Source organism: Pelophylax lessonae, assembly GCF_965119305.1.
Source record: "Pelophylax lessonae genome assembly, chromosome: 10".
Taxonomy (NCBI): domain Eukaryota; kingdom Metazoa; phylum Chordata; class Amphibia; order Anura; family Ranidae; genus Pelophylax; species Pelophylax lessonae.
In genome coordinates, this window is record NC_138777.1 from 169,830,510 (window position 1) to 169,848,997 (window position 18,488).

The 18,488-nt window shown below is 42.1% G+C and overlaps 1 protein-coding gene across 1 annotated transcript in view; it reads right to left on the minus strand.

The window, feature by feature from the left end:
• Positions 1-1,646: 1,646 nt before the first annotated feature.
• LOC309564944 (uncharacterized protein) overlaps positions 1,647-18,488 on the minus strand; it is a 143,380-nt gene continuing 126,538 nt past the window's right edge. The window contains exons 19-20 of the mRNA XM_082269655.1: positions 15,338-15,480; positions 1,647-2,105 (exon numbers count right to left, since the gene is read on the minus strand). Of these exons, the coding sequence (XP_082125781.1) occupies positions 1,840-2,105; positions 15,338-15,480 (409 nt within the window). The 3' untranslated portion in view covers positions 1,647-1,839. The remainder of the gene's footprint in view (positions 2,106-15,337; positions 15,481-18,488) is intronic.

Consider the following 18,488-nt stretch of genomic DNA (forward strand, 5'->3'; position numbering starts at 1 on the left):
AGCGCTGCCATCTCAGGTGTGGGCAGCTGAAGCCGGAGCGTCCTCTTCAGTGACGTCGGAGTCCCAGAATGCCCTGCTCTTCACTTCCAGGGCAGGCGCATCATCCCTGCACAGCTTCTGGGCATGCCCAGAAGCTGTTAAGCAGGGAATGACGCGTCTGCACCGGAAGTGACGAGGGACACCGGTGCAGGCGCATTGACTCCTGGGATCAATGACGCTCATCTCCCAGGAGTCAATGCAAAGGAGGAAGAGACGTCGTGGGCCGTGTCCGCAGAGGGAGGAAGAGGAAGGAAGGTAAGTATATTTTCATTAAAAACAAGGTAAGTGAAACAAAAAAAAAAATTGTAATTATACAATTCTTTTTCAGGTAAATTAAAGCAAACGGACGTAGCTCCGCTTTAACATAAAAGATAGTAATGGTGCAGTGCTAATATAAACAAGCTAAAGTCCATGTCAGCAAGAGTCCATAAAAAATATATCAAGAGGAGGAATTGATACAGTAGTGACTCTATATATCAAAGGCATGAAGAGACCATCACCAACACTCGATCACACTGCCTCTTACCCTCCAACAGTAATGTTTAAATCCAAATAATATTTATAATATCAAAAGTCACATTATGACATATGAGACAATAAGATAAACTATGTCAAATACTTCAAGATTTGTATTTTATTGATTAGATTTGATCGTAAGCATTAGAAATATTATATGTACACATATATTCTTTTATCAGTCTCGTATGGACCATCCAGAGGAAGTGGCCATTATAGTGCCACAATGCATGTTGATGGTGTTTTTATATGATTGTGTGGATAATCAACATAAATCTAATGAAGATTTAGCTCTTTCGCTTATCCTTTATATTCGGGTGCCTCTGCTGACACTACCTTGTTTGGGGCTCCAAAACCTCTCCCTGTCAGTAATACCATTATAGAACATCTGGGTTTTTGTGGGCCAGAGCTTAACAATGATAGTTTGTATAACTGTTTAATAACATGATACATGTTGATGCATGTGCATTAATGCACCAAGCAAATGTAAATGGAATCTGAATGTTTCAATCTTTATAGAAATGGGCAGCTCTCATGCTTCTAAAATCAGCAAAATCTAAATCTGGCCCATACGCTGATAGAAGCTTGGCCAGTCCTGCATGGATGGGTGAATTTCGATCAGTGTGTAGGCTCCTCCACCATAAGTTGATTGTTGGTCAACTGACTTCTTTCAAAGGTACATGTTTAAAATGTTTTTCATCGATCAGCAGCTGCAGCCACTGATCAGTGCATTCCAATAATAGTGGGTGCTGCTGCCAGAATACAATATTCCAGTGGGAAGGTAGTGGGGAATGGAGGAATCTGGCTGTGTAAAAAAAAAAAGAATGGTGTATGGCCAGTTTGAGAGTGTAGGCTCTCACCTTTCATAAATACATCTATTTATTATTATATAATATTACTATGTTTAAATTAATCATACATTATGGGAATAACAATGGTGCAAGTAGCAAATATGGGCTAGTGGTAAAATAACCATTTTGTGCTGATGGATATTTTGTACATATTGCTATGGTGATAATTGCTCTGTCCTTTTCAGATATGTTTAGCAAATTGGGAAAATAAGGTTAAAAAATTTGCAGTGGACGTTTTAAAACTTTTTGAAGCTTGGCAGAAAAGTAATTTATGAAATGTAGCACAATCCCTGCTGTGCTTTGTGTCTTCTTTTTCCCCTTTTCTCAGTTTTGAGGGTTTTGTCTTGATCTTAAAGGAAACATCTATAAATTTACACAACCTCTAAATCTCATTGTACACCATGTACATGGTGCTTTCTTAGGTGTGATTTGCTCAAGCAGGTAACCTCTCCTCTGCAGACTCTTCTCCTTTACTTTGTCTCCGTCTTTCAGATGCTGTGTCCTCCACTTCACCATCCACGAGTTGTGCTCTGCGCCTCAGACGGAATTTATCACGGGGAGTAGTGTCCGATTCATTGAACGATTCAGTGCTGCGAATTGTGGAACTTAGTTTAGCACGGCGAAAGCGAGGGGGTGTCATGTGAAAGGACTGACTGTCGACGCTGACAGAACTTTTACTGCGACGGAGAGTTACCTCACCTAAAGATGACAAAAGCAGCAATGTGCATGATGGTTAGTGAGGAGATAAATATTGGAAAATATTGGTGGATAAGGATAGGATAATACTAATCTGGTGAACGTGCATAACATTTAACTATTTAAAATAACTTTTACTTATTTTAGTTCAATATAGTAAAGATTACAATAAATCATCACAAAACTAGAAACTTTAAACTGATGATAAAAATACAATGAAAAACCCCAATAAGCAGAAGTGACCTTCAATTAAACCACATATCAAAACAGATAGTAGATCCAGAGATGTAAGGCTTAACTGCTGGTTTCCCTTACAGGGTATGGCAGCGGCAGCACCTGAAAGCCAATGTAAACATCAGCTGGGGTGTCGGCATCGCTGAATTCCAGGACAGGTAGGCATTGTAATATTAAAAGTCAGCAGCTACAGTATGCGTATGTGACTTTTAATTTTTCTCATGGGGGGGGGGGGGGGGGGAGCTGGAGCATCACTTTAAGTGACTTTGAACATGGTATGGTTGTTGGTGCCAGATGGGCTGGTCTGAGTATTTCAAAAACTGCTGATCTACTGGGATTTTCACGCACAACTGTAACGCTCCTGCGTTTCTTATATGGTGTGGATTTTCAGCTGCAGAAATAGTTCCACGTCAGTAGTCATGTAAGAGATATGCTGAGATACCATTCCCAACCTCAATGACTCATCATGTGTGGAAGGTCTTATTTCAGCCAGTAAATACACACAATTAGCAAACTGGTTCCTAGAGTGACTTTATGTATGTGGTAACACAATGATGAAGGTTGAGGGATAGGTTGAGTGGAGGTGGTAGGTGATAGACACTTGAAGGTGAGACAGTAGCAGATGGATGCAGGAAGGTTTAGCAATGTTGTATGATAGCAGATGATAGAATAGCAGGTGGACATACAAAAGAGATCAACCCAGTGCAGAAAAGTAGCAGTAGTCTCAAGAGCTAGCAATCTAGTTATGCAGATGTGATAAACAGTCTTTACTATGCAGAGCTAGATAGTGTAAGCTTAGTATAAGTTTATAGAGAATTCCCCTGCGGGGTACTTAGCACTATTAGCGATACAGCCGAAGGGTGGTTCAGGAGAGGCGGATGATCCAGTAGCGGGATACAGGGATCAGCGCAGCGAGGTTCCGTCAGCGAAGTAAGCTTGCAAGCATGGAAGCTTCAAGCAAGGTTAGCATCCAGGTAAGGGTGTTTGAACGAACACATGTGAGTGAGAACCGGCGCTTTAAATAGCCATCTAGTCCGGCGCTGGGTGATGACAGCTCCAGTCTTAAAGGTGTATGCGCACCTTTCCAAAAGTAAATGGTGGGGCGCATACACTTGTGGAAAGTGTAATTTAGGGTACCAAAGGTACCGGAACATTACAACAACAAATGTATGCAAAATAAGTGTGCAAAATGTGACAATGCTTCAAAGTGTTTGTTCACCGATGACAGAAGTCTGCCAAGCAAAATAGGTGAGTTGGAAGCTCTGGTTCACGAGGAGAACTACGATTTAATTGGTATTGCTGAATCTTGGCTTCATTCTTCACATGACTGGGCTATTAATATTCCTGGCTATGCTCTCTTTCGGAAAGACAGGGTAAAACGGAGGGGTGGTGGTGTATGTCTCTATGTGAGAAGTGATTTCAAAGTGAAAGAGGACCTAGTTTATGGAGAGTGTGATGAGTCTGAAGCAGCATGGGTGGAAATGTACATGGGTGTGCGCAATACAAAGATTATCATTGGAGTTTGTTATAGACCTTCCAGTATTAATGAAGAGGTGGAGACTCAGCTCATGACAAAGACAGAAAGGACTGCAAGGGCTGGGACAGTAATAATAATGGGGGATTTTAACTACCCAGACATTGACTGGAGTAATGGCACTGCTGGAACAGTTAAAGGGCAAACAATTATAAACCTATTACAAGACAATTTTATGGTACAGTTTATTAAGGCCTTGACTAGAAATGATGCTCTGTTGGACCTGGCAATCTCAAACCATGCAGAGCTTATTAATAATGTTCATATAAAAGAACATCTGGGTAGCAGTGACCATATTATAATTTAATTTAATGTTAGCGGTAAGCAAAAAACGCATACAGGAAATACAAAAACACTTAACTTTAAGAGAGCAAATTTTCCAAGGATGAGGGCTGCTCTCCTTGATTTAGATTGGGAGGGAATATTGGCATCGACGAGCACAGAACAGAAATGGGAATTTTTCAAAAAGACTGTATGCAAACTCACTGCAAAGTATATTCCCATGGGCAATACGTTTAACCACTTGCCGACCGAGTACGGTAATAGTACTGCGGCAAAGTGGTTCGTTATCGTCTGACGACGTAGTATTAACGTCGTCAGACACTCCCCCTTCTGGGCGGCGCTTGCGCGCCGCCGGAGGCTCGCTCCCGCTGTTTTCATTCACAGCGGGAGTCGGGCCAGGGGAGGAGCAGCGGCGATCGCCGCTGCTCTGCCCCGATCGCCGGGGATCTAGTGTGGAGATCCGCCCGCTGTGTGTAAACACAGCGGGCGGATCTCCATAGTGACAGGGAGTGACAGATCGGACTGTTCAGCATAGCTGGACATCCGATCTGTCCATGACTCACTCAGTCACCTCCCCCCCTACACGTCAGTAAGCACCAGGCATACATTAACCCCTCCCTCTCCAATAAAATTAACCCCTTCCCTGCCAGTGTCATTTTTACAGTAACAGTGCATATATATAGCACTGATTACTGCAGTAATGTCACTGGTAACCCCAAAAGTGTCAAAAATGTCAGTCAAGGGTCCGATCTGTCCGCCGCAATGTCGCAGTCCCACAAAAAAAATCGCAGATCGCCGCCATTACGCGTTAAAAAAAAAAACACCAAAAATGACAGAAATCTTTCCCTTTGTTAGTAAACGCAATAACTTTTGCGCAAACCAATCAAAATACGCTTATTGTGATTTTTTTTACCAAACATAGGTAGCAGAAAACAAATTGGCCAAAAATTTTTTAAAAAAATTGGTTTTTACATCTTTTTTGGGGGGAATTTCATATAAAAAAATGTTAAAAATATTGTTATTTTTTCAAAATAAACGCTCTTTTTTTGTTTATAGCGCAAAAAGTAAAAATTGCACAGGTGATCAAATACCACCAAAAGAAAGCTCTGTTTGTGGGAAAAAAAGGACGTAAATTTCGTTTGGGTACGGCGTCGCACGACCGCGCAATTGTCAGTTGAAGTCGCACAGCGCCGAATCGCAAAAAGTGGCCTGGACGGAAGACAGCAAAATCCTCCGGTGGTAAAGTGGTTAAAAGGCTAAAAATAAAACCTATGTGGCTCACGGCCAAAATTAAAAAAGCTATAAATATTAAGAAGAGAGCTTTTAAAAAATATAAAAATGAAGGAACACTATCATTGTTTAATTGTCATAAAGAATATAACAGAATATGTAAAAAGGAAATCAAGGATGCAAAAATTCAAAATGAACAACAGATTGCAAAAGATAGTAGGACAAACCCCAAACAATTCTTCAAATATATTAATAGTAAAAAGGTTAGGTATGAGCATGTAGGCCCTTTACATAATAATCAGGAGTGGGTTACTGGGGACAAAGAGAAGGCAAATGTATTAAATACTTTCTTCAGCTCTGTGTATACAAAAGAGCATGGGGAAGCTCATGCCCATAATGAGGATGGTATTGACACAGCCCCAAATGATCCACAATGGCTCAAAAGTGACATGGTCAAGAAACATTTAGACAGAATAAGGGCGTTTAGCGCCTGGACCAGATGGCATCCACCCATGCATCCTAAAGGAATTGAGCACTGTAATTTCAAAGCCTTTGTTTCTAATTTTTAGGGACTCGTTAAGGATTGGAATAGTACCACTGGATTGACGTAGGGCCAATGTGGTGCCTATATTTAAAAAGGGATCAAAGTCTTTGCCAAGTAACTATAGACCTGTTAGTTTAACTTCTATAGTCGGGAAGATACTGGAGAATTTAATAAAAGACCACATAGATGAGTTCTTGCTGGAAAAAAATATTTTAAGCAACAGACAGCATGGATTCATGAAAGACAGAAGTTGTCATACAAACCTGATTTCTTATTATGAGGAGGTAGGTAAAACCTTGGACAGAGGGGTGGCTGTGGATGTAGTATACTTGGAATTAGAAAACTGGCTAAAAGATAGAATTCAGAGAGTAGTGGTTAATGATTCTTACTCTGAATGGTCTAAGGTTATTAGTTGTGTACCCCAAGATTCAGTGTTGGGACCCTTACATTTTAATATCTTTAAAAATGATATAGGGTCTGGCATTAAAAGTACCATTTCAGTCTTTACAGATGACACCAGGCTTTGCAGTGGAATAACTTCCTTACAGGATGTCTCCAACTTACAAGCTGACCTCAATTCACTGTTTCATTGGGCAACTATGTGGCAAATGAGGTTTAATGTTGATAAATGTAAAGTTATGCACTTGGGGGCTAAGATTATGCATGCATCATACATACTAGGGGGAGTAGAACTGGGGGAATCCATAGTAGAGAAGGATCTGGGTGTTCTGGTAGATCTTAAGCTTAATAATAGCATGCAATGCCAAGCTGCAGTTTCCAAAGCAAGCAAAGTCCGTTCTTGTATTAACAGAGGCATGGACTCCAGAGAGAAAGATATAATTTTGCCCCTGTACAGATCATTAGTAAGACCTCATGTGGAATATGCAGTTCAGTTTTGGGCACCAGTTCTTAAAAAGGAACTGGAGAAAGTGCAGAGAAGGGCAACTAAACTGATAAGAGGCATGGAGGAGCTCAGCTTTGAGAAAAGATTAGAGGAACTGAATTTATTCTTTCTTGAGAAGAGGGTGTTAAGGGGGGGATATGATCAACATGTATGAATAAATAAGTATAGCTGGGAGACAGGAGGGTGTTCAAAATCTAACTTTTAACCAAGATTTGCATAAAACTTTAACTGTGTTTACTGTATTTCTGGATCTGATTGTGTTGACATGCAATATTTACTGAAGGTGATTTCTGCTTATGCATTTTGGTCTTTAGGCTGTCAATTTAAAGTGATACTAAACTAAAGTGATAGATACTAAAGTCTTGTTTTTTTGTTTAAAGATAACAAACATGTCATACTTACCTGCTCTGTACAGTGGTTTTGCACAGAGCAGCCCAGATCCTCCTTTTCTCTCTCACTGGCACTAATGGCCCCTTCCATTCAGACACAAAGTCACGGCTTAGCTCCAACCCCTTTCTCTTCTCATTGGTTTCTTGACTTTGAATGATGGCAGCGGGAGCCAATGACGCCCGCTGCTGTATCTCAGCCATTTAGAAGGGAGAGTTCCGGACAGCCGAGTCTCTCGTGCAAAATCCCTGGATCAAGATGGGGCTCAGGCAGGGCTTTTGTTCATCAGGAACATGGGGGAATGCAGTTCTGGCACCACCAGCACCTCCAGCACTGAATTTATGTAATAGCAAGGGGTGTGGGGTGTGTTGGAGGGTCTCTTGATGCTGGCTGCTTGGGGATCTATTGTCACTGGTAGGGATCTGATATTGTGTGAGGGCGCATATTGTTGCTGCTGGGGGATCTATTGTTGCTGGGGGGTCTTATGTTGTTGGTAAGGATCTCCAGTTGAGGTAAAGGTCTACTGTTGGCTGATCTATTGATACTAGTTACTGGGAGAGCCATTGTTGCTACTGGAGGGGGTCTATTGTTGCTGGGTGAGGTATTTTGTTGTGCCTGGGAGGTGGGTAGGGGGTTGGTACCAAGGGACAGTGCTCAGAGGTGGGTACTGGGTGGAGACAAGGGGTGACTCAGAAGGGGGGGAGTTCCTGCACCTATTCTCTGAGAAAAAAAAGCCCTGGGCTCAGGTAAGTATTAGGGGGGCCAAGGGGGGGGGGGGGGGTGCTGCACACGGAAGGTTTTTTATCTTAATGCATAGAATGCATTAGGATAAAAAACATTCTGCCTTTAGAACCACTTTAACTCCTTGAGGATTTTAACCATAGGAGATACATCCTAATAAATTACCAGCTTTCAAATTGTAGTCAGTAATACAGTATAACAATGTATTGTTACATTGTATTAACTATTTTATTTATAAATGGATCAACTATGTGACCTTTGATTTGCATTTGACATTGGGTAAAGAAAAAAGATGTTTTAAAAATTGTGTTCATATTTCAAATTTTATAAGCCTAATCAGCCCTAATTGCCTTGTTCTTCCCCCTCTCCCTTAGCCTTTTTTTTTCTTCTGAATTTTGTTTATTTTAATTTTTTACATTTTTTATTTATTGAAAAAAAGTCTTTATTCATTTGCAAATACCTTTGCCATACTTTGTACCAGAAACATAATTTTAATGTCATTTTAAATAGGCCAAATAGAAATTTTGTTTTTCTTTTTTGCAGTAGCACTATTATTATTTAAATTAACACTGGTCAGAAGAGAAAGCACAGTCGGAGAAAAATTAACAGGGAACCCCTGCTAAGAATGACTATATCTACAGTTTAGAGTAAATTAGCATGCACAGCAAATTGAATGTAAGATTAAATCATAGAATAAGGAATGTAGCACAATCTGCATATTTGACACACACTGTATATGACAATTACAGTTGTAATAATGAAACTAAATAAAAAAAAAAAACAATACAGGACAGAAAAGAAGTGCACACAATAAAAATTGTAGTGTTCTCAATACTGGTGCTCAGTGAAGTTCCCCTTACGCTGGACTGTCTGGACATCAGTGAAAAGCTCCTTTACATTGGTGGCTTGGGAAGAAGGGTCCCCTTACATTGCTGGCCAGTAAGAGAAGAACCCCACCACACTGGTGGTCCTTGGAAAAAATGCTCCTTCTGTTGGTGGTCAGTGGGAAGAATGCTGCTTACTTTGTTGGTCAGTGAATAAAATGTCTTACATTTTTGGTCAGTGGAAAGATTGCCCCTATTACACATTGCTAAAAATGTCATTGCTGATTGTTATAAATGGTTACATATCTAAAAGGCAAACATTTCCTATTGTTTAATTACCTCTAGAAACCTCTGAGTGCCGGTTCACATACAGGCGACCCGACTTTGCCGGGCGACCTGTGAAGTCACGGTGCGCAGCTCGCACCGCGACCTCGGAGCGGCATGCACAGACTTCATATCATTGAAGTCAATGCAGGTCGCTCCAGGTCGCCCCAAAGTAGCTCAGGACCCTTTTTCTAAGTCGGAGCGACTTGTGTCGCTCCTATTAGAATGGGTCCTGTGCTAATCTATGGCAGGCGACCCGCGGCGACTTGTCAGGCGACCAGGTCGCCTGACAAGTCGCCCCAGTGTGAACCGGCTCTAAAGGTTAGATGTGGTGGCTGCATCGTTTTCTCTTTTTAGTTTCTTTCTCTTTATTTCACCTAGTGATCCAGCCAGTAACACACTTCCTGTCTTAGAGTGTATGCATTCTGGATGAAATAGTAAAGCAGACATCTTTTCAAAGCAACATTGTAAGTCTGGGTAGAGGGTAGTGTTAAGGCTAGCAGATTTAGATGGACTTGACTAACAAATTGAAACTGAACTCCAGCTTACACTTTTTAGTCAGCTGCAGTATCATTTTAGGCTAAACTAAAAATGAATAAAAGCTGACCTTTGCAAGCACCCCTGTCAGTGTTAAATGGTTTGTCCCAGACCTCTAACTGCTAAGTTGCGTGGACAGCTTAGTCTGTCAAAGTTAGTTGAAAAATAGCAGACTTACTGGCTGGATCACCAGGTAAAAATAAAGCAAAAAAGCCGCCACATCTAAGAATTGGTGAGCTGAAGTTTAATAAACCTCTAGTGGAAATGTATAAAATTGTCCATATAAATGGATTATAAAAGTACAAAAACGAAATTGTTAAATTGAGGTTTACTCAAAAGCCTATGGAACTGCTGGTGTTGATATCTTTTATTGTGACTAGAGGAAACTCTAGGTCACAGGTGTCAAACACAAGGTCCGTGGGCCGAATGTGGCCCCCCAGGCCATTTCATGTGGCCCTTGCACCTCTCTTGCAGCTGCGGCACCCCCCTTCTTCCTGGCAGTAGCACAAGGTAAAGGGGTGCATTGTAATGTAAGGAAGGGTGGGTGACTCTTGACTTCTGATGGTGGGGGGGCTCTTGACATCTCAAGTAAAGTTTTAGGAGGCGTGGGGTGGTCTGGACATCTAAACTGACAGATATAACCAGCCCTTTGAGGGCAACCATAATGCTGATGCGGCCCGCGATTAAATTGAGTTCGACACCCCTGCTCTAGGTGATGAATGAAAAGGGGGCCCATAGGGTTTCCACATTAACATTATGCATTTATACTATTTTTGGAATTCATATTTTGATGTATATATATTTTCCCTTTCCTTTCTTTCCCATGTACTTCTCCTATATTCCCCTTTTCTTACAATTTGCACATTCTCAGCTTATGAATAAAAGTTTAATGTATTAAAATAAGAAAAATATTTGTGTATGGTTAGATTTACACATGACACACCTACATGTAAGCCATGGTTGGACTTCAAATAATAAAGATCAAATATTATATTAAAAAAAAAAAATGGTAATTGCAAAACAGATATTTCAGATATGGATGAATGCTGGTTGTTTAAAACAAATACTGGCTTCTCAAAACATGTGTGGAGTCTAGTGGGGAGGACTTCTTACTGAAATTGTCTTCTGGGTCTCACATTGTCATTGAGTCTTGCTGTATTTATACATTTTCTAGTCCTGTAAAATAAATGTAAATCCTACAAGGAAAGGAAGACATTTGTAATGGCTTTGTAGGCGTTGTAGAAAGATCTTGTTGTCAAAGGCACCAGGTAAAGAAAATGTGCAATTCAGGTTCAACAACTCAACCCAAATATCAGATTTGGGTAGACCGATCTTGTTCTAGTACAGTGATGTTTAGAATCATTCTAAAAAAGAGGGGGGAAGAGGAAAAGATTTTCCTCAAAAAAGAGTCAACTAAGGACACTTGGGTATGCTGAGAAAAATACTTTATTAAAGTGAATAGAAAAACATTGACTCCCAAGTTCACAAGTGGCACGACTTTCGGGGGGACCTGTGAAGTCGCGTGCACCGCGACTTCGGCACGACTTGCACGGACTTCATAAAATGAATGTCTATGCAAGTCGCTCCAGGTCGCCCCGAAGTAGTACAGGACCCTTTTTCTAAGTCGGAGCGACTTGTGTCGCTCCTATTAGAACTGTTCCTGTACTACACTATGAGACGCGATGGTGCACGACTTGTCAGGCTGACCAAGTCGCCTGACAAGTCGTGCTAGTGTGAATGGAGACTAAAACTCCAGTACATTTTAGTCGACTAAAACACCTTACATTTTAGTCGACTAAACCGTCCTACATTTTAGTCATCTATAATCAAATGGGTGTAGTTCAACTGTAATTTGTAATGCATTATTTAAGCATTTCTCTACAATTTCCAAACTCATTATATACTACTGCTGGAGTGAAAAATCGAATATGTTATTATTTATGGTATTAAGCTTTGAGCATGCACTAGCACAGCACTACACAGACACAGATTTAGTCATTAAGTCTTTATTTAGGCAAAACTGTTTTGCCAAGAATATTGCTTTTTTGACCAAAGGGGGTAACATAAAAATGTAAAATTGTAATAAAAATACAAAAAAATAAAAACTTTGCAGGCTCGTCGACTCGCGATGATGCCAGTCATGCAGTGCACATTTACATGAACTTTAACAGGTCAAGAACCTGAACAGAACACAATAAAACCTTTCGGCAGGTGGTCAGGTCAGACAGAGGAGGCCTGTAATGCTGCTGGACAGTGCTGGAGCCTGGATGGTGGTCTCAGGTCTAAGGGATGGCCTGTAATCTAATGCACAGTGCTGGATGGTGGTCTCAGGTCTAAGGGATGGCCTGTAATGCCCTGGATGCCTGTGGTGGTCAGGTCAGACAGAGGAGGCCTGTAATGCTGCTGGACAGTGCTGGAGCCTGGATGGTGGTCTCAGGTCTAAGGGATGGCCTGTAATGCACACAGTACTGGATGGTGGTCTAAGGGATGGCCTGTAATGCACAGTGCCCTGGATGCCTGGGGTGGTCAGAGGAGGCCTGTAATGCTGCTGGAAATGGTAAGTGCTGGATGGATGGTGGTCTCAGGTGGTCTAAGGGATGGCCTGTATGCATTGCACATTGCCGGATGCCTACGGTGGTCAGGTCAGAGAGGAGGCCTGTAATGTTGCTGCCTGCAGTGCACACAGCACAGTGCTGCTCAGAGTGCTGGATGGGGGTCTCAGGTTTAAGGGTGGTCTGACTCTGAAGTTGAACGGGATGGGCCGGCCTCAGCGGCCTATGCACGCACACACACACACACACACACACAGTGCTGGATGGCGATGCCAGTGGTCTGAGGGGACTCAGGGGAGGCAGTAATGGCTGGCCTGGCTGTTGTAACTCACTCAGTGGGTGCTCTGCTCTGGATGTGGTGGTGGGTGCCACTGCCTGGTTGGTCATCTGCCGTGTAATGATGATGTGACGAAGTCGGTCTGGAGTCCAGAGGCCTGGCTCTGGCTGTAGTGCTGCAGTGCTCTGGTGAGGTGACTGGTCTCGACTCTCTTGTAGTCATCACGTCAGACGTCATGGGGCACGCCACGCCAGACGCCACACAGTTGCTTACTGGGAGCCAAGGCAGGCGGAGCTCCGTGAAAACCGGAAGTTGGGTAAACGTCCCTGCCTCACATTCTCGTTTAGTTTTCGTTCGTTAACGAAAACGGATTTGATTTTCGCCATAGTTGTCGTCATTTGACGAAAATGTGCTATACTTTGCGTTTCGTTTTCGTCACTTTGCAGTTGACGAAATTGGTGACGAAAACGTTTTTGTTAACGAAATTAACACTGGTGACGGCCTGCCGCTCGCCCCTCCTGCACGGGCTCAGCAGAGCTAAGGAGGTGGAAAAGAGTCTCCTGGCAGGGGACGCACGTCGGCTACTGCTGACCAACACATTAAGAACTGTGTCAAGTGTATGTTCACTATGTCTTAAGCTGACAAGTATAGCCTTTCGTGTATATTGGGCTGACTCCCTATGTCCAAAATTTAAGCACACCAAACAAACCATTGGAGTATTTTCCTCTAAACAGCTAAGAACTGTGTCATCTTTTGCTGGATTAATCTGGAAGCCATGTGGGTCTTATTTCATTAGACCACCTCCACATGTGAATTGAATGTTCCTACAGTGACTATACCCAATCCCCGGTTTGGGGGCACAGTTTATTCACAGCCAAGAGATTCTACATCTCCACAAGTTTAGGAATGGCATTTGGTCATTGCAATGATCCCTTATTTTTGTTTTTAATTATGTATTTTATGTGAGTTTGTGTCCTTGTCTTGGGAGTCAATGTTTTTCTATTCACTTTAATAAAGTATTTTTCTCAGCATACCCAAGTGTTCCTAGTTGACTCTTTTTTGAGGAAAATCTTTTCCTCTTCCCCCCTCTTTTTTCAATGTTCAGTATGTTTGTCAAGGGACCATAACGAGCAATTACTTGCTCATGTGGGTGCTTAGAGATTGGGGTTGTAATTAACATTCCCCTCCTCCCTCTCCTACTAAGACCATTAGGAACAAGCAATCCTTTTGTTTTTTAGAAGCATCATTCTAACTGTAGCCCTACCCTCGCAGGAACCGCTGGTAACAACTGGTTCTTCCCTAAAAGTACAGAGACTGTCTACCCCCTTAAACACCTGTCCATTCCCACTGGCTTCAATAACACAGTCGAATGGATGTCTTTTTAGCATTTATTGCTTTAAGAAAGCCAACAGGAGAGGGGTTTAGGGTTACTGGATAGTGCAAAACAATCTTAGCAATAATGGGAGGACAAACTTCTTACTATTCCTTTTACAGCAGCCCCTCCTGGAGGTAATAGAAATTGGCTAATACATCTAGGACTCTGTCAGAACAGCCTAGGTCCATGTAGCAATATCTGACACTTAGATCCCTTTTAGCACAAGCACATGCAAAGTCCACTGCAAGGTCTTTACTCACAATGTCCTTGTACCTGTCTGTCCATCAGCCTCCACAGCCATATCCTCGGTTTTGGGAGACAAAAAGATCCTTCTCCAGATCCAGGACTTCAGAACAGTGCCCTCCAGCAAATACTTCTCCAGCAGTCTTCCCTGGGCCCTCAGCCCGGCTCCTGCTGAGACCCAGACTGCAATTACCTGTTTCAGAAACTCTCTCCTAGGGGCAGTGGCCTCAGAGGAGACTGCAACTCTCCCTGAAGAGGAAAGACACTCACCCAGAGCTTCCCAAACATTTACCACCTTCTCAGCCACCTCCTTCCAGAGATTGGATAGGGCATGACAAATATACATACTGGTAATCGGCATCTCCCTGCCCTATATTCTGGAAGCTTATTCCAAAGACAGGTGGGAGAAATCAAACACCCAGCTTAGGAAACTCTGAACAGACAAAAACAATCAATCATTGCTCCACTCACTACAGTTAGGCCAAAAACTAAATCTACCTAGCAGCCCAACTAGGAGGTTGCTACATAATAATCAAACATTGCTACCTATTAACGTTGCATGGCTGTGCAATGGGGGACCTACATTATAATATTTAATGCAATTAAAGATTTCCAAAACCTATCCCTAACTTCACGTGCATTGATGGAAAAATTTGTTTATGTTTTAGCAACTACCATTACCTTTTAACTCACTTTGCAGATATCCACAAAATATTAACAGAATGCTAATGTCAGGACCTGAATCCATACTCAGGGTCTCTGCTGTGTATGGTAGTGGATTCTAGGGCAATCAAAGTGCTGGATAACTCCTTGTCTAATCTCTTAAGCAGTCTTCATTGATACCCAATTTCTTGCTGAACTCTGAACTCCTTGCTCTTCCCTTGAACTTCCTATTTAAGTTATGCTTCTGTACTTACTGTTTGCCAGATTTATGTGCTTATGTTTGTATCTTGCTACCACTACCTGTGCACCCACCCTTGGCTGCAGATTCACCGACTACTCTTTGTTGCTCTCCCTTACAAACCTGATACCTTCATCTACTGACTTTGTCTTGATCTCTATGTTTCTGCTTGATCCTTTAATGCTGATTGTATACCGACCAGTCTGTTATAACTGCAGCTACTGTAGTCCAAGCCTGAGCCCATGACAGATACATTATACTGATTTTCTAGGTATACTTTTTTTCTTATGTACCATAAAATGACATAAAGCAACCACAACATGTTCATTAAACAATATATAATTACCTTTATAAGGACTGTCTGGGTCTATCTCAGGCCCAGTAGGAGGTTTAAGAAAACGAGGGGCTTCTCCAGGTCCTTTTGAAGGTTTGTCCTTATTCTTCAGGAGCCTCTTCATTTTATCTGCAATCCAGTTACCTCTCCTATGACTAAAAATGAAGAATCCAATTAACTTCCATATGCAACACATCTGATTACTTCTACATTTCAGAACAGTTGCTTGGTCAAGGACACATGGTGGTTATCTGGATATAAGAGCTGGCGTAGAGAGGCAAATATCTTCGTAAGAATGATGGCATAGGAGACATATCTACCTCCCTTAAAAGCAGCTGGATAATTTGCATTGTACTGTACCACCTGACTGATGGTGCTGCCTTACTGAGGAATACGAATGGATCAATCCCACTGTATTAATGTTTCAGCAAGTTGGAAAATCTCAGTGTGCAAGAATGATGTTCAGTAGTGCTCAGCTTTCAATGGCTTATTTATGGATGGATATTTATGACCATACCTCATTTATCCAAACAGAAACTGTGATGGTATTCACCGTCACTGGAGGTGAGGAGCAGATACTTAATGGTTTGAATTGCTTCAGATGGGACAGTAATATTTGTCCACCTATAGTTTCATACAGAAATATGAAGATTTAATACCACCTTACACAGTGTATTCCATGTGCTTGTCTGTGAGAGAGATACACAGACTGTCATTGGCAGACTTCCCTATTGTTTTTGTACTGGGAGGGAATGTGGATTGTGCCTGTCTCATTGTTAAATGTTAATGACCTCCCATTGTTCTGTCTGCCTTAAGATAAGCTTATTATGGGATGTATATGTGTATGTGGATTGGCTGCTAAGGGGGAGGGGGGGGTTGTCCCACAGTGTATATCTTTGTGTACACTGTATGGGAGTGTAAAACTCTGTTTTCATTGGATTGTGAATGTCAGGGCCTGTTTTCAACAAGGTCCACCTGGGCGGTAACATTGCGGGAAAAAACTGTATAAAAGTCTGTTTCTTGTTTAATAGAGTTGAGTTATACTTCACCCTCAATCTAGAGTCCTGTCTCTCATTTTGGGAATATGCTACAAGGGATTGTTATGTCCTTCATACTCCCTTGGATAATCACTAAGCTCTTGTAAGAGCTTGTGTAAGAGCTTCTTGTTCCTGCTGCACTCTCTGGAGAAAGAGAGGTTCACCCACAGGAACCTGGAGCCTTGTTGTAGGGTCCAGGTTGGGTAGGAGACAGTGAAACCCCAACCAAGCTGCGGTGGTTTGTGGGGTCTGAGGTAGTCATGGTGTCTGGTGGAGTGCTTGGAGCCCTCGGGAGGCACTAGGAGCATCCGTCAACGGAGGTACCCGGTCGGGGTGCCGGTTAATCCGTTACAGAAACCCTATTTAATGAAGAAATTAATAGTTAAATTATAACTGTACTTCCAAAAATCAATTACATCACTGCAATAGGTATTTGTATACATGTTGCCTTACTCACTTACTATATTAAAGTCAGGGTGCTCACTGGGGGGGGGGTGATTGATGAAATGCTTCCTCCTACCAGCAGCAGACAAATGGCATCATTTTTTTAAAATGTCATTAACCTGGAGCTCAATGACAGATACAAAATATAGCTTTATGGAAAATAATTCTGCTGCTATATATTGTGACATCATGAAGTACTTATGCATGTGGGTGGGGCCTACTTGCTCTGCACGTGGGGTTACCTTTTGCGCAGACCACGCTTATCAATGCCTGGGACTAGGCGGAGACTGGCGTCATGTGAAAAATCTAACATTAAGGCAGTTTCCCGACTTATGGATGAACCTTCACTGTATGCAGTAAAATAATATACAAAGCCCTCTGTAAAGTGCCTCGGCCCATGTCACTATGCATTGTACTTGATGTATGTTGCATTAGGAGTGACATGCTGAGCCTGCGCCCACGCCACCAGTCTGGCATACATCTATTACCTCACTCCCAGTAACAGAATAGGGTTCTGCCGTGCACTTAGCATGAACCTCATATGTGCACTTTTTAACCCCTTCACTTCCCGTACCTTGTGACAGGTCATACATCTAACAAATGCAGGTTCAGATCTGGTTTCTAATGGATACCAACCACTAAGGAGAGAGCCAGACAGCGACCCTCTCGATATTGGGGGACCTGTCACCTTACCAGGTACCACTCCTAATGAGTGGTTGCTTTGTGTCTTGACCTTGTACTTAGTTACTCTTAGCAACTACACTCCACTTCTTGTCATGCCAAGTTAACCCTTTGTAGTGGTGTTACTTTATACTCCGTTGTGCTTTACAGACCCTGGTTCTTTGGATACACCAAAACCAACATGCACCCCTTTAAATAACTTCAGACCAGGCTCATAACGGTTAATGTACTTTACTGAAGGAGTATGACATTACAGTTCAATATGAACAGCGTCCTTCCACTAACTAACTATAGTAGTTTGGCTGCCCAGGCATACCTCTTTGAGGTGATTTGATGTCCATGATTTGGATGTCCCTGAAAGTCCCGGTGTCTTCAGTAGCAGTCCTGATTCCATGAAAAGAACCGTCCAGTACAGGAAGAAGAACCAAGCGCGCTGGACCTCAGTCTTCCCCCTTTTTATAGCAAAGGTGGGCTGGCTAGGACCAAAAAGTCAGGAACTGAACCTGTAACAGTTAACCCTTATCCTAGCCTGGGTCAGCCGCTATCTTATTAATACCTATACATTTCAACCTGCCTACATGCATACAAGTTAAGTTACAGTTACTGATAGACTACTTTGATGGTCAGTGAACAGATTCCTCTATCCATTTCAGTAGCGCAGGTGAACAAATCCGCCTTGCTGCACTACTGGTAATCTGATAAGTTTCACCGCTGGCTGTCAGAAAACACAAAGAATGCCTACATCTGATTGGATGCAAGTACTTTTTGGCCAACAGTTCCCTAACAGCCCCCTTCAACAAAAGTCAATTAAACAATTAACTTTTATTGAACGGAGCAATGTTGACAGGGATATACACTTTGAATTTTGGTCAACATTTAAGCAGTATATAGCCAGCTTTAGCCTGAATTGTGACATATTTTTTTTCTTTGACCAGGAAAATGTTTATTGTGCCATAAAAAACAATAAAAATGCATGTAGCACCCTCTAGTGTTCTACTAGT